At 39.9% G+C, this 19,293-nt stretch overlaps 1 protein-coding gene across 8 annotated transcripts in view; it reads right to left on the bottom strand.

The window, feature by feature from the left end:
* The window catches only part of COL9A1 (collagen type IX alpha 1 chain), a 197,949-nt gene that overhangs the window by 57,052 nt on the left and 121,604 nt on the right, over positions 1–19,293 (bottom strand). For 7 of the 8 annotated variants that reach the window (XR_009212388.1, XM_058435315.1, XM_058435319.1 and 4 more), the window contains 7 exons: positions 11,656–11,739; positions 10,817–10,837; positions 9,307–9,381; positions 8,928–8,963; positions 8,736–8,798; positions 2,204–2,257; positions 1,540–1,575 (listed from right to left, as the gene is read on the bottom strand). Coding sequence is in view for 7 of the 8 variants with exons in the window: in XM_058435315.1 (XP_058291298.1) it covers positions 1,540–1,575; positions 2,204–2,257; positions 8,736–8,798; positions 8,928–8,963; positions 9,307–9,381; positions 10,817–10,837; positions 11,656–11,739 (369 nt within the window). In the remaining variant the exon portion in view is untranslated. Of the gene's footprint in view, positions 1–1,539; positions 1,576–2,203; positions 2,258–8,735; positions 8,799–8,927; positions 8,964–9,306; positions 9,382–10,816; positions 10,838–10,899; positions 11,097–11,655; positions 11,740–19,293 lie in introns of those variants that run through there. The other variant, XM_032154135.2, reaches the window with a different exon arrangement.

Genomic DNA, 19,293 nt, shown 5'->3' with positions numbered 1-19,293 from the left:
TTTGTAGCGTTTTATAGGAAACCTACATTAAAAGCATTCTTGTTTTACAATCTATAATAAATTATGTTTAGAAGCTCCCCAAACAAACATTCAGCACAGAGAGGCAGGGACAAAAAAGGGTCAGAAACACACCTCCCTTTCGAAAGGTTGGGCTATATTTTCAGACACTGAATCCAGTAGATATTGAAAATAAAATGGTGTCACTCCTGAATAACCTACAATGGGACGCTAATTTAATGTTATATTTGATTTTTAAGATAGTCATTCTATTTTCTTCTTTACACTTATATCTCTTTAGCAACACCAAACTTTACATAATCAAGGATTGAACCACACCTTATTCATCTTCCTAGCCCCAACTCCTAGCACAGGGCCTAGCATATAACAAAACCTAATAATATGCTTGTTGAAATTAAAGCTGAGTATCAGCTACCTAGATCTCTATTCTCTCTCTTTAATTTCCAAGTTCAATTTTTCCCCCTTGGGATTTCTCATTATTCTTTTCTCTCCTACACTGGCTAGAATGGCTTTTATTCACAGCTGTCTGTGATACGATATTCATGTTAGCTTTTCACTCCAGACTTGCTTTTCTAAAATATGCATATGCCAAGCATCCCATGGATGATATTATTATTTCTAATTAGTTGGACAGGCAAAACAAGCAAGAACTTCACATGGACAGTATGCCTTAATAATCAGTGGGATTTTAAAAGGCATTCCTGGAAAAATGACTCCAGTTTGAACACTTCAATACATAGGTCAATTCAGGAAATAAGTGTTATGCTTGAAAACACCAAAGTAATCAATAAGTTATTTCATTATCAGAAACCTAGATGTTCAACAAATTTCACTAAACAAAAAAAAGGCATCTCTATAAGATGTTGAGATTAACAGCTGAGTTGAAAAATATGGGAGAAAGGCCAGCAAGCTGTTCACTTCTGAAAATAGGCTTATAATGGAAAAGTTGACATGCTAAAATATGGCAAAGAAAATAGCACAAATAGGAAAAAAGAAGAAAAAATACAGATTAATGACAGGAGTAAAAGTGGAACAAAGAGCAAAATAGATAGGAAAAGCAGCCTAAGAAACCTGGTCCTCATACATACAAATAACACACACCTGCCACACTGTTCAAATGTAGAAAAAGACTAGCCAAGGAATCAGGCAAGTGATAGTATCTGATTAGTTGATATTTCATTAGAGATAAAACCAGTTGTGAAGAATGTGGTGTGATACCATGGTCTAAACACTGAATACTTAGATTTGCTGTTGTTATGTAAGAAGTGTTTTCTATCATTGCAGGTAAAGAGGGAATTGTCTACTGGGAAATACCACCTGCAAATACAGTATGTATTTTCTACTGTACATTCAAACTTCTCTAAAATTTTTCCACTCATAGTAGGAATGCTTACCATACCAGATGTCATCAACATATTTGTCATGTATATTATGCAGAAAACTGCATCTAAAGATTTCACAATGGCAGAATTTTACCTAAAGATAGGAAATTTTCAATTCTGTAGCTTTACATTTACTTACTGGAAATCCACGTGATCCAGGCACACCAGGTTCTCCCTAAAAATAATAATATTTTCATTGTACTGACCTTTCATAGCATGAATATGTAAATGTGAAAACTGCATAAATATTGAAAGCATTAAAACACCTCATTATGGTGTTTTTTTTTTAATTTCCAACTTTTAAGTTCAGGGGTACATGTGCAGGATGTGCAGGTTTGTTACATAGGTAAACATGTTCCATGGCAGTTTGCTGCACAGATCATCCCATCACCCAGGTATTAAGCCCGGCATCCATTAGCTATTCTTCCTGATGCTCTCCCTCCTCCCACCCCCTATTTTCTGACAGGCCCCTGTGTGTGTTGTTCCCCTCCATGTGTCCATGTGTTCTTTTTATTCAGCTCCCACTTATAAGTGAGAACATGCAGTATTTGATTTTCTGTTCCTGCGTTAGTTTGCTGAAAATAATGGCTTCCAGCTCCATCCATGTCCCTGCAAAGGACATGATCTCGTTCCTTTTTATGGCTGCATAGTATTCCACATCATGGTGTTTTTAAACACAATTTTAGTTGAACAAGTGCATTTTAGATGCTTCATAACTTAATGTTAGTTGGCTTGCAAACAGTACAATAAAATTATACTTCAGCATTTTCATACCAGCAATTAATGCCAGATGGCTAACTTACTTTTTGTCCCTTTGGCCCAACGGAGCCAGGGGATCCATCAGGTCCTGTTAATCCCTAAGAGAGCAAGACAATGATGTTAGAACTATCATAACATCCTTAGGCAAACCACTAAGTAGAAAACTTTCATTTTATTTATTAATCATCTACAGGATGGTTACATATGTATGATGCAAATATTTATAAAGAAATACCTTACTATAGTCTTACTCAAAAGTAAAGATTAGCATAAGATCTGCCTGTTGTGGTTATTTCTTCTTGATAAGTTGTGTCATATTCCTAACTTCCTGCTAACTGCATTGTTTATCACAGTGTTCAATAATTCAGTGTTTTTTGTCTCTGCTTTGGAAAAAAAAAATGCAACATAGCAATTACAATGTTGTAATAGCTAAGACTGGTGGGACTTGGTTCAGCCATTTACTCAGGTTTATTTACCTTCTTTACTTCATTTATGAAACAAAAATACTATGTATCTCTCTACAGGACAATAGTCTCTTTCTACATGACAACAATGACTTGGAAGTCAATGAAATATTTCCTCAATAAGAATTAAACACAAACAATCTAATTATTTCCTTATAGCCACTAACAGCCCCCTAGCTATCTTCTGTCAATGACAATTGCTTATCAAAGAATATTAATTCTTAAAGTAGAAACATTTGAAAGCATGCATGTTTCTACATTATTTTTCTTAGTAAAAATAGCTATAATTAAGTATATATGTTCATGTATGCCACTCGGTATGTAAAATTTAAGCCTATTATTATAAACCACATTTATAATTATCATATTTAATACTAAATCAGTTATTAAATACATATTCTAAACGTTCTCATTTTCCCTACTAGTACTTACTTTATCATCATCCTCAATATAAAACACGTATTAAAGAATGACAATATCACATATATACAAGAATTTCCATATTTGGTAAAGATACATTTCTATTTTTAATTTTTTTCTTTGCTCTTTGACACTTTCAGATGCTGTCACTTACAATGTAATCTTGAAATTACACCTTCCTAAAGATAAACATGATATATATGTGTGTACATATACATACATGCCTATATAAGTATCTTATAAACCCTTTCTATTATCAAGATTTTGAAGAAGACCCAAACAATATCAATTGAGAGAGGGATTTCTTGAAAAATATGAAAGCCCTACTTAAAAATGGATCACCAAAATTCATATTTAGTCTGTCATGGTCTGAATAAACATCCATAAAATTCCTTCACATAATTCATATAGAAAACTAGCTCAGTGGTCACCATTTTTACATTTCTCTACATTAATTAATTTTCCTAACAATGTCACAGAGTGAATCAAAGCAAATAGAAAAAAATGAGTTGAAAATGTTAATTAGGCCGGGCGCGGTGGCTCACGCTTGTAATCCCAGCACTTTGGGAGGCCGAGGCGGGCGGATCACGAGGTCAGGAGATCGAGACCACGGTGAAACCCCGTCTCTACTAAAAATACAAAAAATTAGCCGGGCGTGGTGGCGGGCGCCTGTAGTCCCAGCTACTCAGAGAGGCTGAGGCAGGAGAATGGCGTGAACCCGGGAGGCGGAGCTTGCAGTGAGCCGAGATTGCGCCACTGCACTCCAGCCTGGGTGACAGAGCGAGACTCCGTCTCAAAAAAAAAAAAAAAAAAAAAAAATGTTAATTACTGGAAATTTACCAAAGAAGAAAATATTAAACACACACAAAAGAACTTTTTACAGACTGCCTTTGATTTTCAATAGCCCTAGCCTAATTACAACACTGTAATTTGGGAACAAACCTCAACATGATTAGTTTCTAAGCACCTATGGTAATGAAATGTTTGCTTTGGCATTTCACAAACAAACTATACATCCAGGAGCACTCTCTGGATGCACATATGGCATGTAAATTTTATAAACCTCTGGGCATATTCAACTAATTGATCCTCTAATTCCCACTTAAAGCATAAACCCTCCAAGACCAATTCTGGTCAATTTTCATACACACAATCAACTAACACTCTTCAACCTGTGACTGGAATAACTGACAAGATTGGAGGACAGCAACTATAAAGCAGAACCAAGTAAATAGTTGGATAACCTGGAAGCTGTTTTCAGGTTACTTCATCTTAAAAACATCCTCCACAAGACATGCTAAATTATGTCAATCACTGGAAAATTCTTTGAACAAAGTTGAAAATGGATTCTGATGTCAGATGTTACAGTGACACCTGTTATGAAATAACTATGCAGAAAACTATAAGCTCCATGAGGACAAGAATCACATGTCCAACTATCTGCTTTATAGTTGCTGTCCTCCAATCTTGTCAGTTATTCCAGTCACAGGTTGAAGAGTGTTAGTTGATTGTGTGTATGAAAATTGACCAGAATTGGTCTTGGAGGGTTTATGCTTTAAGTGGGAATTAGAGGATCCTAACATGCTGCTCTGGCATCTAACCACTCAAGATGTGATTACTGCATACAGTAAGTTTAAGGAGGCCTTCCAGGTGGCAGGATATTACACTTGTTCCCCCACAACATCTTTATATTCGGCTCAAATCCTGATCCTACCACTTAGCAGCTCTGGAATCATGGGCAAGGTCCCTAACTGCACAGTGTTCTACATGCTGTTCCTCATTGAGAAAAGGTCCTACAAACAAACAAACCAAATCAAGGTATTAACAACAGCACTGTGTTTCTTGTCCTTATCACATTTCTTCAATGCATGAATATTTGCACCTACACTGATCTTTCAGAATAATTTCTTAATAACTCACAATTCTAGTTATAAAGCATCTGCCACAGATAATAGTTGTATACATTGAGAGAATACAAAGCACCTAACCTCTGCCTGTAAAAATTATCACAGTTTAGCTATAATTCTTATACTTTATTCTAATTCCTCTTCTACTTATCTCATATGGATGTTATAACAAAAGAATAAAATACCATTTTTAAAGGTCTCTCTGAGCATGTCAAAACAAATAGTACATATAAAAATATCTCTATTAATATAATTGCTGAGAACAGCACAGTTGTCCTAAGGTTAGATCCAAGTTCTGTCTTATCTAATTTTACATGCCCATAAGCCAAAAAAAAATCAACTTAACCTGAAAAAAGGGCAGATTTGAGTTGAAATATACAGACCACACACAAAACACATACATAATTTTCAAAATCCAGTTTGCAATAAGACCTCCTAATTCTTATTTCAAAGAAATAAAAGAAGAAAACATTACCAGTAGCAGAAAAAAGTGCCTTCATATGAATATTCATACAGACAAACTTCTATACATGATAATATTGAAGCTGACTGTGTTCTGAACTTCATGTTACTGTTTGGCAGAGAAAACCAGTCCTCAATGGAGATTTCCTTCAAGCATTCTGACAGCTCAGCTGGTAGGACTCAAGGCTTACTTCTACAAGCATGACTGGTATGACTCATTTACATTTTCTGCCAAAAATCCATTCAACATAGGATAATGAACACTGAACAGGGTTCCTTTGTGATTCTTTCAACCATCATCCAAATAACCATTTTTTAACATTATCAAAAAAATAAGCCTTGTAATGACCCAAAGAGCAGAAGACGAAATGATTCGAGGTTTAAGGTCCTACCAGCACACTCAGGTTCATCTACCAAGAAAGGATTGTTGAAGCTCTCCTACTTACTTAGCTCCCCTATGGCCAAGGACAGACAAAGAGCAAATTCTGACCCAGTTACTGCGTTTCATTATTCTCAAAGATATCCATTCTCAATTTAGAATAAAAGATTTTTTAAATGTCAAATCAGTCAAAGAGTGGAATAAGAAAACTTTACAGTTCCAGATGTCTCATGTGGCTTCAATTCAAAAGTCAGGGAATATAAAACACACCAATATTTGTTAAGTAATTATAAAATATCAATTACAAATGGCTGTTATTATCCATATCATTCTTCTTGATCGGTGACTTAGGTACTAAAAATTCACTATCACTTTTTCTCTCTATTCTCGCTATTCTCTCTCATCTATTAAAATCGTCACTTGTATTTGCATGAGGCAGAATTGCCTGGGGAGTCTAAAAATCAAGAAATCTGGACTATTTTGCTATCTTAGCTACGAAATAACTCTAGCTCTCTGAGGAAACCACTTGTCTTCATAATTATTGTTTCCATATCTATGGAAAGTAATATTAGACCAATCTACTTTCCAGGTTATTGTGGGTTAAATGTTTGTGGCAGTGCTTGAGGAAAAAGTTCTATGTAAATGCAAATAGTACAGTTAATTTTTCCTCGAGATCTAGAAAATGCCTAAAATACTGGCAGATACAGGGATTTCCTTTTTTCTCCCCTTTCCTCTCTTTCTCTTTTGCTTTCCTCTCCTGTCTCAGCAGACTAAATGTGCTCATCATTTTCTCCCTGAGGTCAAAGTTCAATAATCTAAGGCAGCTTATTCTTTTATGTCTTTTAATATTTGAAATCTGGTTTATGCTGCACTGTGGGTCTGCAAATATAGACAAAGAAAAATTTACTTGAAATTGTTTTCTATGTTGTACTTCTAAAGATTTCAAAGCACTTTCATTTGTTTATCCAAAATTTCTGTTAGAGTGGGGAAATTATAAGCAAAACCAAGGATTGTCTTTATGACACCACGGTATAAGGTAAAGAGAAGAATTTGTTGAGTAAGCTATAAAAGCACTATTAAATTGGGGGACAGATAAGTCTAGCTTTCTGTCTGACATTATATTGCAGTTTAAAGCAAGACAAAGATTCAGATGACCCATTTACGCTTCAATTACCAAAATAAATTTTTGAAATACAAAATAAATATTTTATTTACCAAAATAATTTTTTTAATTTAGTCAGAAATTTTCTTTTCATCCAAAACTAAAGGCTGATTGAAATTTCAAAGGAAAATAGAAATAAATTCAAGCTACATTAGGCTACCAGTTTGTTCAGCAGCCTTGCATTTATCAGACTCTTTTTATTATGGTATGACAATTTCAAGTAATTATCGATGTTCCAAAGAGTTTGATTGCCAACAAATTATATTATTTTAGTTCATACTATATTAATACAAACACTTGTTTGAGATTCAGTTTTTACTATCCAAATATTAGTCCTTGGGTGCCTCCTGTACTGCTAATTTGCATAAACAGAAAGTTCAAACTAGGGGCTTTGAAATGTAAACCAAGATCTATTTCCTAAAATACTATGGGTGAAACCCCATCTCTACTAAAAATACAAAAATTAGCCGGGCATGGTGGAGGGCACCTGTAATCCCAGCTACTCGAGAAGCTGGAAGCTGAGGTAGGAGAATCGCTTGAACCCGGGAGGCAGTGGTTGCATTGAGCCGAGATCGCGCCATTGCACTCCAGCCTGGGCGACAAGAGCGAAACTTCGTCTCAAAAAACAAAAACAAAAACAAAACGCTAAATAGTATAGACACAGTATAAACAAACACATTCCTTATGGGAATCCTGACAAAGAAAGCACACCTTAATAACAGTAAAAATCCAGTTATTTATTTTTCTTTCAAAATGAAGGATATGTCTTAAACTGTAGTCAAAAATTCTTGGAAATCATAATTATAGGTTTTCGAGTGCTTTCTTTTACTTAGAAACGTCTTTAGTTTCTGGAAAACACATAAAGTGGTAACTTGAAGAGTAACTTGAGTGATGCCCCATGGTATGCTCTCTACGAACAGACGCCATTTCTTACTTCACTTCATATTCCAGGGACAAAGTCAAGGACTGGTCTGTAGTGGGTCCTCATTATATATTGTTAGAATGCATGGAAAGAGGAGAAGCTGAGAATCCTGAAGTCGTTTTACTCTGAAGAAGTATTATTTAGTATTAGGTTTACCATATAAGTCAGCGTTTGATGGAGATGTGGGTAAACTGGAGAAAGCCTGCTGGTTCTCAATCTTCATACAATCCTAGCCAGTTCATTTCTGCCAGTAATGCCAGCCAGAAAAACTCCATGGAAAGAGGAAAAGCTAGTTTTGAATTTCTAAATTCCCCGCACATCCCCACTCACTTCAAGTGCATCTTTCTTTTTCACATTCCTTGGGATTTAGGGGTGCTCTGGCCCTTTGCCTACCTGCAGGATCGTTTTCTAAATTAATGCAGGGAGTGCCGATGAAAGAGCAAGGGCGAAGGCTAGCTTCCAGGAGCCTACCAGTGGGCTCACAGCAGGTAAGCCGAAGCCAGTACAATCTACTGCCATCCGTACCCCCTCTGCCCGCAGTGGGGCTGAGAGTTCACAGCGTGCACTGTGAGGTCAAGGTTAGAGACAGGAAGCCGGTACCCGCTGCTGTTTTCTAGGAGGAGGAAATGCCAACGCCTCCTAGAGAGAGGTAACCTCACCTTCACAAGTCCTTTTGCAAAAGCTAGCAGCTCCACGATCAGTTAGGCGCTGGCAGGAGGCCAAGTTTAGAGCCACAGCGCGCTCTCTTTCTCTCTCTCTCTCCCTCCGCCCCCCCGCCGCCCCCCCCACCACACACACACACTTACGTGTACCCACCACACAGCCCAGGCTGGGAGCCCTCCCAGCACTCGCCTACTCACATCAGCGCCAGGTGTGCCTGGCTTGCCTGGAGCTCCTGGCTTTCCCGGTTCACCTGCAGGACCCTGAGCAGGGGGAGAAGGGTGCGGGGGCAGGAGAGAAAAAGGTGCAAAGTTGAGACCCTTCAGAAACAGGGGGCTGCAAAACACGTCTAAAGGAAGGAAGTGGAGCGCCATTTGCTCCAATCAACTTACCGGGGGGCCCGGGGGGCCCTTAGGACCTCGGTCACCCTGGAGGTGTAGAAGAAAAAGAGAGAGCAGTCTATGAGCGGGGTAGGCTGGGGACCCCATTGGGACAATCCCAGGAGAGCTCACTTCACGGATGGGGATGTTATAAGGGTCAAACATGGAGGTTCATGACCAACAGGGACAACAGGGACACCTCTCCCTCCGAAAATCCCCGGGCTCCTAGGATCCAACCCCCAACTCTCGCCCATGTCTGATCCTGCCTTTAAGTGGGGTGGCAGGAAGGGGAGACCCTGGTCCTCTCTAAAAAAAACCCACAGGAGCCCTGGAAAAAGAATAGGAAAGGGCAGGACTGGGGAACAGAGGTGGCCTGGAGATAGAAACTTACGTCGATGCCATCGATGCCTGGAACTCCAGGGGGGCCTGGAGGCCCGGGAGGACCCTGCTCGCCCGGCGGACCTCTCTGGCAAAAATAGCAGACATAGGTTAGTGGAGCACATTGGGCAACAGGGTGCAACTGAGCGCAGTGCCCTGAAGCCCCCGCCTCCGTGGGGTAAAAGATACCTTCCAGAGGAGGCCGGGTTTTTGAAACCCAACGCAAAAATGTCTCAGACCTCCAAGCAAGCGCAGCTTTGGTCTCCACCATATTCTAATGAGCTAAACTGTGGGGCTAGAGCAGGATTGACGCCCCCAAGGTTGGGGGAGGCTTCACTGGATCTCACCTCTGCAGAGTGCATTAAACCCAGGAGGAGCTGTGGAAAAGGGAGGGTCTAACGCCTTTGTACTCTCAAAAGGATTCAAAAATGAAAATGGGGCTCATTCGATACCTCGATTTATCAGTCATTGCAGGTCAGTGTTTTGGCCAGAATGGAACAGCCAAGAACAGAGAATCCCCACCAGGATCTTTGTCCAGTAGAATGGGGAGGTGGCGGGTATACTTGAGGAAAAGATTTGGGAGGAGAAGGGCAGGGCAGCCTTGAGACCAGTGCCTGGCCGCATTTCAGTTTTACCTGCAGTGACACTCCCTCAGTCCCTTGAATTAGGTCTTTGCATCTCGCTTCAAAATTACACCAAATTTCAGACCCACCCTAGGACATGACCCCTTTTATCGCTTGCAAACAGCTACGTTTTGATGGTGCTAGAGGGAATGCTGGCGTCTGAAACAGTATAAACGTGTTGCTTAGGGAATGTGGGGCTTTTTTTACCGTTCTGAATTCAAAAAAGAAAAAGAAGAAAGACTCTTTCATCAAGGAAAACTTTGTTTTTCTAAACTCCAATGACCAAACAGGTTACAATGGGGTCTTTGTAAGTGAAACCTCAAACCTCAGCTGGGCTTATGCGCCCCCTCCGGGTCCTCCCCCGCGCAAGAGGCGGGAGGCGCTGGAGCCTTTGGGAAACTGCTGAAATGCTGATGGGAGCCAGGGCCGCCGGGTTCCATCCCGGAGCCGCCAGCACCGCTAGCTGGACTTGGGGTTTAGTGCAGCTACCGCGGGCTGCAGGAGCGGGAGAGGGAGCGTGCCTGGATTCCCGCCTTTTCCAGCAAGGCCTGCTCTTGACAGTGACCAGGAGGTGGGGCGGGGGCGGGGGTGAGGTGGGGGAAGTAAAAGGCAGTAACAGGCTAAGAATTAAACCTCGGTCTCGAGTCACCTATTACCTTCAGCGCCAGAGCCTGCAGTAGGGAGGACCCAGGTGGGGGGGAGCCCCCCTTCCTAGACCAAGGGGTCATCTAGGGCTCTGGACTTCGATAGGACTCTCGGCAGGTGCTGGAGGCTGGAGGAAGCGCGGGTCTGAGAGCCCTGGGGATGCTCCGCGCCTCCTCACAGCTCTCCCGACCTCTGCGCCCCCACCTGTCCTGGTGTGCGCTTGAAAAATGCAAACACTCCCTGCCCCCAACTTACCTCGTCGGTGGTCTGGCTGGGCTGGAGAAGAAAAGATGGGGAGAAAGTGAGAAAAGCACCCCTCAAACTCGCTCGCAACTTACTTGAGCCGCGCACAAGCAGAGCCCCGACAGCAGCAGCCCCAGGGCCCCGCGGTCCCGCGCAGTCCAGGCCATGCCCGCCGCCCTCCGCTAATCCCTTGGCCCGGCTCTGCAGCTTGATTCCCCTCTAGGCTTCCAGACCCGCCACTCGCATAGGTGGCACTTCGCCCATGCAGAAAAAGCACCCCCGGGAGTAGCGGTGGCCAAGGTGTCCAGGCGCGGGAGGCGCGCGTCCCCCCTGTTTATGAATGGCCCCGGAGAGGGTCCTGGGATTGGAGGAGAGCTAGGGGGCAGGGGAGGACGGATAGAATGACAACAGTCGCCCTTAACCCCTTCCCTGCCGCCGCACAGGCAAGGCCTGAGCACGCAGCTCTGCCTCTATGCCATCCATCCCAGTGCAGCTTCTGGCTGTCCTCGGAGCCTTCCCGGGTGGCCTGTGCCAGTGCTGGCCAGTAGACCTCAAGTGTTCTTGGATATGTTTGAGAGTAAGGGAGGAGGGTCCATAAGCCACCAAAGGGAGAACCACACACCCGCAGGTGGTTTCTACCTGCCAGGCTGCAGGTGGTTTCTACCCGCCAGGTCGAAAGTATGACTTGTGCTTCCCTAATATTTCTCTAGTGAGTACAGCAAAGCACAGGCTGTCTTAGGGAAAGAGAGTGGGGAGGAGGGGTGCTGGGGAGGTGGCAAGATGGGAAAGTGGTGAGGTGGAGAGGGTTGAGCTGGGTAGAAGCGGCCTTTGCAGGTAGTCAGAGGACTCACCGTTATTCTGGCTGGCAGCTCATGGCAAGTTTCTCTCCTGGGCCGCAGGGGGTCACAATGGATCAGCATCCATTGAAGTTCAAACTGGAGAAAGGTAGTAGACAGTCAGGTAAGGTTTTTTGGCGATTGAAGCTGGTCATTCAAGAGAGAGATGAGTTTATACCTGGGTCTAATTGTTAAATAATTGGAAATCAACTTGAACTGGTTGAGCACACTGGACCAGGACTCTTGCTTTTCCTTGAAGACAAGTTTTCTTTTTTTTTATTATTATTATACTTTAAGTTTTAGGGTACATGTGCACAACATGCAGGTTTGTTACATATGAATACATGTGCCATGTTGGTGTGCTGCACTCATTAACTCATCATTTCACATTAGGTATATCTCCTAATGCTATCCCTCCTCCCTACCCCCACCCCACAACAGTCTCCGGAGTGTGATGTTCCCCTTCCTGTGTCCATGTGTTCTCATTGTTCAATTCCCACCTATGAGTGAGAACATGCGGCATTTGGTTTTTTGTCCTTGTGATAGTTTGCTGAGAATGATGGAAGTTTTCTAATGGAAATGGCTTGGAAGCCTTTCACAAGTTTCTCTGATTATTAGGTACAGATGTCTTTAGCTTTGAATTATTTCAGCATACCCCTAGCCTGGAAAGAGACCACAAGCACTGACTTTCTATTTCTGTTCTGATGACAGTCTCAAGAAGTAGATCCTATTAAAATGAGGTTCAGAGGGAACAGAAACTGTCCAAGTCACAAACCAATAAGTGTCAGAGTCTGGGTTGAAACCCAGGGCTATTGAACTCTACAGGGAATATATGCTCTACGATTTTAGATGGGAGATTAGAAACAGACAGGAAAAAAAAGTGGCAATCAGAAGAACAAGTAGAAGAAAGAAAATCTAGACTTGGAAAAAATTTGCACATTGGAGAAGATATTCTCCATGGAGTGGTCACAGTTTAAAATGGAAATTTAAGGACTGAAGATGAAGGTAGTGAGAAGGAAATATAAGACTCAGGAGAAAAAGTTTTAAAATATTTAATTTTATATAATCCTATTCATTGGTTGAAAAGATGTAACTTTCTAGACACTTGAAATCCAAATGTGTCCTGACAACTTCTTACATTGTTAGCAGGTGTTACAGGATAAAAAAGAGGGTAACAGCAAACAAACAGAGCAAGGAAAGTGTTGTCAGGTCTGAATCTGAAAAATCCTCAGGTGACAAGGCAAAAAAATTAAAATGTCATAGCCCATAGGAAGCCTATAGCCATGAGCCATGCTGGTATCTCTTAATTAAGGAGCTTTCTGGCTAGGCATTTCAAATTGGATCCATATTTATTTGTCATTGATGTTATGCAAATGTCTGGGTAAGTATCCAGGTCCTAGATCTAAGCATCACTTCTTTTCTTTCATGCAATAGAGATTTCCATGTCATCCCACCTGCCAAATGGATTCTAGAGCTCCTAAATCTAGAATGAAATTACATGGTTTTTTTTTTTCACTGTTTTGGAATCATCCAGAGTTGAGATCACTGGACAGAAGATCAAAATTGGAGAGACAATGAAGAATGAAGTCTTTCCTTCCTACCCACAGAGGAAGGGAAAGTTTAACAAAAGGAAGTTTTGGCTAACCAGAAAACCTATATCTTTTGTTTAGATAGTTCATTAAAGTTACTTGTTGCAAATGTGAAGTAATTCATTAAACTGTTTTCTCAAATATGTAATTCTCTCTGGATAAATTGGTACACCTGTTTAAATATGCGAGCTGCAATTGTGGCACAGGATAATGGGGGAATGAAATGTAATTCATCTGTGAATACAGGCTGGGTTGTTCAGAGTGCCACATAGATCAAGAGTTTCCGAACACATCTGCGCATCCACATAAACACCACCTACGCGTTAATAATCATCTATACAACCATCATTTTTTGGCATGAAATATGAATTCCAATTTCCATGCTAACTATTTTGAAGGAAGACTGGCAGAGTGCCTTGGTAAAAGTCACTTTCGTTATACATGTAAAATGCTGATTTTCACACCTTTCTCATTTTCATATCTGGAATCATTCTTCTCTTTGAATACTCACTGGCAAAATATATGTGACAAATAATTTAGTCCTTTTGGCTGGTGTGAGTGCAGTGGTGTTTACAACTAATTTAGTCCTTTAGTCAACATTTGTGATGTCCCAATAGAAGCCAAACACTACGGAAGCATTCTAGTGAAACCAAAGATATTCCCTTCTCCACACTGGGTTTATAATTTGCAAGACAAGAAAAAATACAAGTAAATAAATAAATAAGTTTGTTTTAAATCTACTAAACAACATAAAATGCCCTAGCAAAAGCCATCCTTCTCAACATAAAATGTTTCTCCATTGTCTCAAGGAGAACTGAGTGGTGTGTGAATGTAAGGTTCCTCACATCTGCCCAGATTTAGGAGTATTCAATTATTTCCTTTCTTTCTTTCTTTCTTTTTTATGGTGAAGTCTTGCTCTGTTGCCAGGCTGGAGTGCAGTGGCGCAATCTCGGCTGACTGCAACCTCCACCTCCTGGGTTCAGGCGATTCTCCTGCCTCAGCCTCCCAAATAGCTGGGACTACAGGCGCGTGCAACCACACACAGCTAATTTTTGTATTTTTAGTAGAGACAGGATTTCACCATGTTGGCCAGGATGATCTCGATCTCTTGACATCTTGATCCACCCATCTCAGCCTCCCAAAGTGCTGGGATTATAGGTGTGAGCCACTGCATCTGGCCTATTCAATTATTTTCTATACGACAATGTAAAGGTATAACTCAATCCACAAGGTTACAATAATGCTCAGCTGACAACACATTTAAGCAAGGAATTTTGGCCCCAACTCTCTATTCTTTTACCAAGCTTAACGATTTCTACTTATTTTGCCAGGTTGTTAAGAAAGATTAATAAGGTATTTAAGCCCTTCATAAGAACTAAACAAAAACTAACTGCAGAGAACTATCTTTTCCTCCTGAGAGAGAATGTTAATGACTATGAAACTTGGCTCAATGTTAATGAGATTGGCACAAGGTTTGATTTTTGCAAGCCGAATTATGATTAAATTTTACAACTATAAAACACCAAAAAACTAGCTCTTTAATAGGACAGATGTTTCATTAAGTTCTTGTCTTCAGTGACAACAAAGATTTAAAAGAACACTTGAATTCTCAGATTTCATCGTTCCTTTCAGTTTATGACCAAATATTGGTTTATACCATCATAAAAGACCTCCTCCAAGTGAAGCTTCCTGATTACTGAGCAGGAGGCTGTGGGCTGCCTCAAAATTAGAAAATTTCCTAATTCTGTGTAGACTAAACCATGCTGTTCCAGAAATAGTGCTAGGGATGTAGGCAGCACTCATATTTAACTCAACACTGGATTATACCAAAGGCTACAGCAGAATGGTAAAAGGAGAAAGCAGGAGACTTGGAGTTAGCAGACCTGTGATATGCTTATTTATTTATTCAACATATTTTCATATAACACATTCATGTGCTTTGGGATAGACACCATGAAAGACACAAAAATGTCCAGCATATAAGGCAGTATCTAAGCAGAAAATGTTTTGATGATAAATACTATAGCAGTGGAGATGACAGAAGTATTTTTCTGGCTCAGGTCATCAATGAAGAGATCATATAACAAACGCATATATGGGCATGCACATATATGAGTGGGGCCCTAAAGCCCCACTTCTGTTATTATAAGCAGAGACACAGAGGGTAAAGATTAGGGTTTACATAGAGAGGTTACAAATACAAGTCCCAAGAGTAGGAAGTGGTATATAGAGAAGAGATCAAATTTGCTGGGGCAGAGTAGACATCAGATTTTTTTTTCACCTTGACTTCAGGGCTAAGGAATTTAAATATTACTTGGTATATTATTATTAAATTGTCACTAAAAGTTTTTTTTGCAAAAGATAGGGATGGGGAAAGCTTCCTTTATTTAGAAGGGCATTTTGAGGAAATTCATTTGGTCATAAATGCCTAATCCTTTGAGGCAGAAGGAGGCTACCGCAGTAAAGCAACAAGAAGTGTTACACTCTGAACTATGATGAGGCATCCTGGGTTATCTGTCAGATAAAAAAAAAAAAAAATCCCCCCACACTTTACATACCGTTTCAGCTGCCATTCTCTGTTCCTCTTTATGCAAAATTCAAAAGAGATGTCTATAACTATTGTCTCCAATTCTTCTCCTCATTTTCTCTTGAACCCATTCCAGTTGGGCTTTCACTCCCAACACTCCAATGGGTCTTTTCTCAAGATCAATCCCTTTGATTTCTAAATCCAATGGTCAACTATTTGACCTATCTACAGCATGTGAGTCCGTTTCTTATTCTATCATTTTGAAATACTATTTTCCCTTGACTTTCAGGGCACCACAATCTCCTGGTCCTGTCCTATATTACAGATTCCTCCTTCTTAATCTCTTTTGACAAATGTTCCTCATCTCAGCAATCTCTAAATGTTTTCATTTAGAGATATTTCAGGACTCAGTTCTTGGACTTCTGTATTACACTTGTCTCTTGGTGATTTCCTGACTTTAAAAACCGTATGTATGTTGACGATTCCCAGAGTTCTATTCCCAGATGGACCTATCTGTTGAACTCCAAAAGCATACATCTGCCTACTTAACAACTTCATCTAGACGTCTAGTAATGATCAAACTAACTCCAATATCCAGACTAACTCCTTATATTCTCCCTGACACCTGCTCTTCCCACAGCCTTTCTCATGTCAGTAAATGGCACGTCTATACTTCCAATTACTCACACCAAAAGTATTGGTGTCATCCTTGATTCCTCTTTTTCTCTCATACCCCAAATCCTGTTTTCTTTACCTCAAAATATATTAGGTTTGGATCACTTTGCATCACCTCCACCACTACCACCCTGGTTTAAACCAAGGCTGTCTGTGCCTGAATTATTGCAGTAGCTCTTCAGTAGCCCTTGCTCCTACACGCTTATGTCCTTCTCTCCCTTCTCCTACAATATATTACCAAAATAGCAGCCAAGAAGATCCTTTTAAAAGATGAGAACATGTTGCCTATCTATTCAAAACCACCTGGTAGCCACCCATCTCACACAGTGTGAAAGCCAAAGTACTAACACAATTTCTCAACCACATCTCCATCATGTTACCTCTCCAACCTCAATACCTCCTTTCTTAGTCTCATTCCAGCCACACTGGCTGCCAGGGAGTTCTCAGACATCACACACCTACACCAGACCCTTTTCCACTCACTGTTCTCTTTTCCTGGAATCCTCCGCCCCCAGATACCCAGATGCTAATTCTCTCAACTCCTTCAGGTTTCTGCCAAAATATTTTCTTCTTAATGAGGCCCTCACTCAAGGCACTCCAATATCCTGCTTCGTTTTTCCCCATAGCATTTATGACCACCAGGCATACTCTACATATACTTATGTATTTATAGTGTCTGTCTCCTCTACCCAGAATGTAAGTGACATTGGAGCATTAATTTCATCTGCTTTCACTGCCACCTAAAATAAGGCCTATAACTTAGCAGATGTTTAATAAATAGTTACTGAATATTAATGAATGAGTACATAGAGATGGATAAGAAATATAGTGAAGAAAGAATTGATAGTATTTGCCTTTCTGGTTTGATCATGATTTGTGGCTATTCCCTTCCCCTGTCCGGGTTCCAGTTTCTTCATGATAAACTCAGAGGTTTGGATTAGATGCAAAGTTTCCTCCAGCTCTGAAAGCCCATGATTCTACTGACACCACACTGTAACCAAAGAAACTAACCAAGCAGAGATTAACATGAACAAAGATTTCTTTATGGTCTTAGCCCATGTATATTTTTATAGAAATAAAAATCTAATAACACACTGATTTTTTTTTATTGCAACACTATGGGCACAGCTGAGGCCAATAAAAAAATTCAGTGTTTTTAGTTTTCTGTTAAAAAAAAAGTTTGATCATTTTTCAGTTTTTATTCTAGCTATCCACAGCCCCTACTTCCAATCATGGCTTCTACTGTGTCACCAGCTCTAGTTCTGTGTTTCCTCATTTCATTGCCACCTAGTGGAAAATCCAGCTGAGGTTGTTAATATGGTCTACAATGCAGCAGGCTGAGTTTCATCTCCAAAATATAAAATAAAATTGTTCGGACAGCTCTCAAAAGTGTTTTAATCAAATCAAAATTTTATAAAAATATTTCCTATCGATATGTATAGAAAACATTGCCATTTTTCTTTTTAATTTAATTTTTGCTTCCAACTGAAAGAGTATTTGTAAAAGATGTATTTGTCAAAAACAACTTAATAAGCAGACTTAATAGTTTCATGCATAATAGATAGTATGCATTTCCTAAATCACTAAAAACATAACTTTCTAATAGTATTTCTCAAATATCAGAAATAATATTAATCACAGCCTCATAATTTATTTTTCCCATGTTATAATTCATGAAACTTGTATTGTTTTTACATGTGGAAGTTAGTGTGATTCAATTCTGTGGATGGAGAAAAGTACATATAGCTTTTCCAACAACAGTTTTGCTAGCTCTCACATTTTCTCTGAATCTAGTGCAAATAAACACAGAGCCACGCATTTGATAATATACTTTTTAAAGCAGTAAGTCTGTCCGATTAATCATGTTCCATGTTGGCTTCTTTGGAATATGCACAGGTAAAAAGAAGAATGGTTTGAATCATATGTTTGTTAAGCCACATAAACTTTTATCACCCCTCAAACAAGCCCAAACTCCCAGCATGTATCTCTGAAAAGCGAGAAAGGCCAACTTTGTTTTCTAATAGAGCTGTACCAGATAATTCTCCTGGGCTATCATGCTGACAACAAACAATAAAGAATCTGTCATAAAATAACATGTTTTTATGGTATGCTGCCAGGAAACCAGGCTTTGCAGTGGGATAAATGGCACCATCCTAAAATATTAACACAAAGGAGAATAAAATATATGGGATTTATTGCTTTAAAATCAAACTAACAATGTATTACAGCAGTGCATTGGGAAAAAATATAAAATGCTCTGAGCCCACTAAATAACCATGAATGATGAGAAGATGTTTGAGTTGTAGACCACGTGAACAGCTATATCACAAGGTTATGAAAACCTTTGGAAATTGGCTTCCTTTTTAACTTAGAAAAGGAAAGGGGATGAAAGATAGGATAGGCAGGGGGGAAATCGCAAACAAGTACCATATAAGTGACTCTTTTAGCATCAGTGATCTGTCAAATGTGGTTTTCAATTGCATTTTTTATTATGAAGTTCCTAGGGTTACTTTTTGACATTGATAATCCCTTTAGAAGGGATATTTCACTTTTAATTTATTTACTAAAGAAAAGCAAGGGTTGACTCCAAAAAAAGTATTCAATTAATGTAGAGTGTCAAAGATTAGAATGAATGCAATTGCATGAAGGAAAATGTAAAACTACACTTTTTCTTATTGTTTTTATGGTTTTTTGTGCTATTTCATTTTCATTTAAAATTTCTAACATAGTAATATTGATATTTGCCGTCTCCAAATTGAGAGAAGGGTGACCTATCAGTATAGTTCTTCTGCCTCTCAGAATATGTCCATATCACTACCCATCACTCTCTAAGTCCTCTAAGGGACAGGTAGTCATTGTTCA

The sequence above is a fragment of the Hylobates moloch genome, unplaced genomic scaffold (genome assembly GCF_009828535.3).
Source record: "Hylobates moloch isolate HMO894 unplaced genomic scaffold, HMol_V3 SCAFFOLD_2, whole genome shotgun sequence".
Classification (NCBI taxonomy): Eukaryota; Metazoa; Chordata; class Mammalia; order Primates; family Hylobatidae; genus Hylobates; species Hylobates moloch.
Note: the sequence above shows the minus strand (reverse complement) of the source record. Positions and strands in the feature narration are given on the sequence as shown.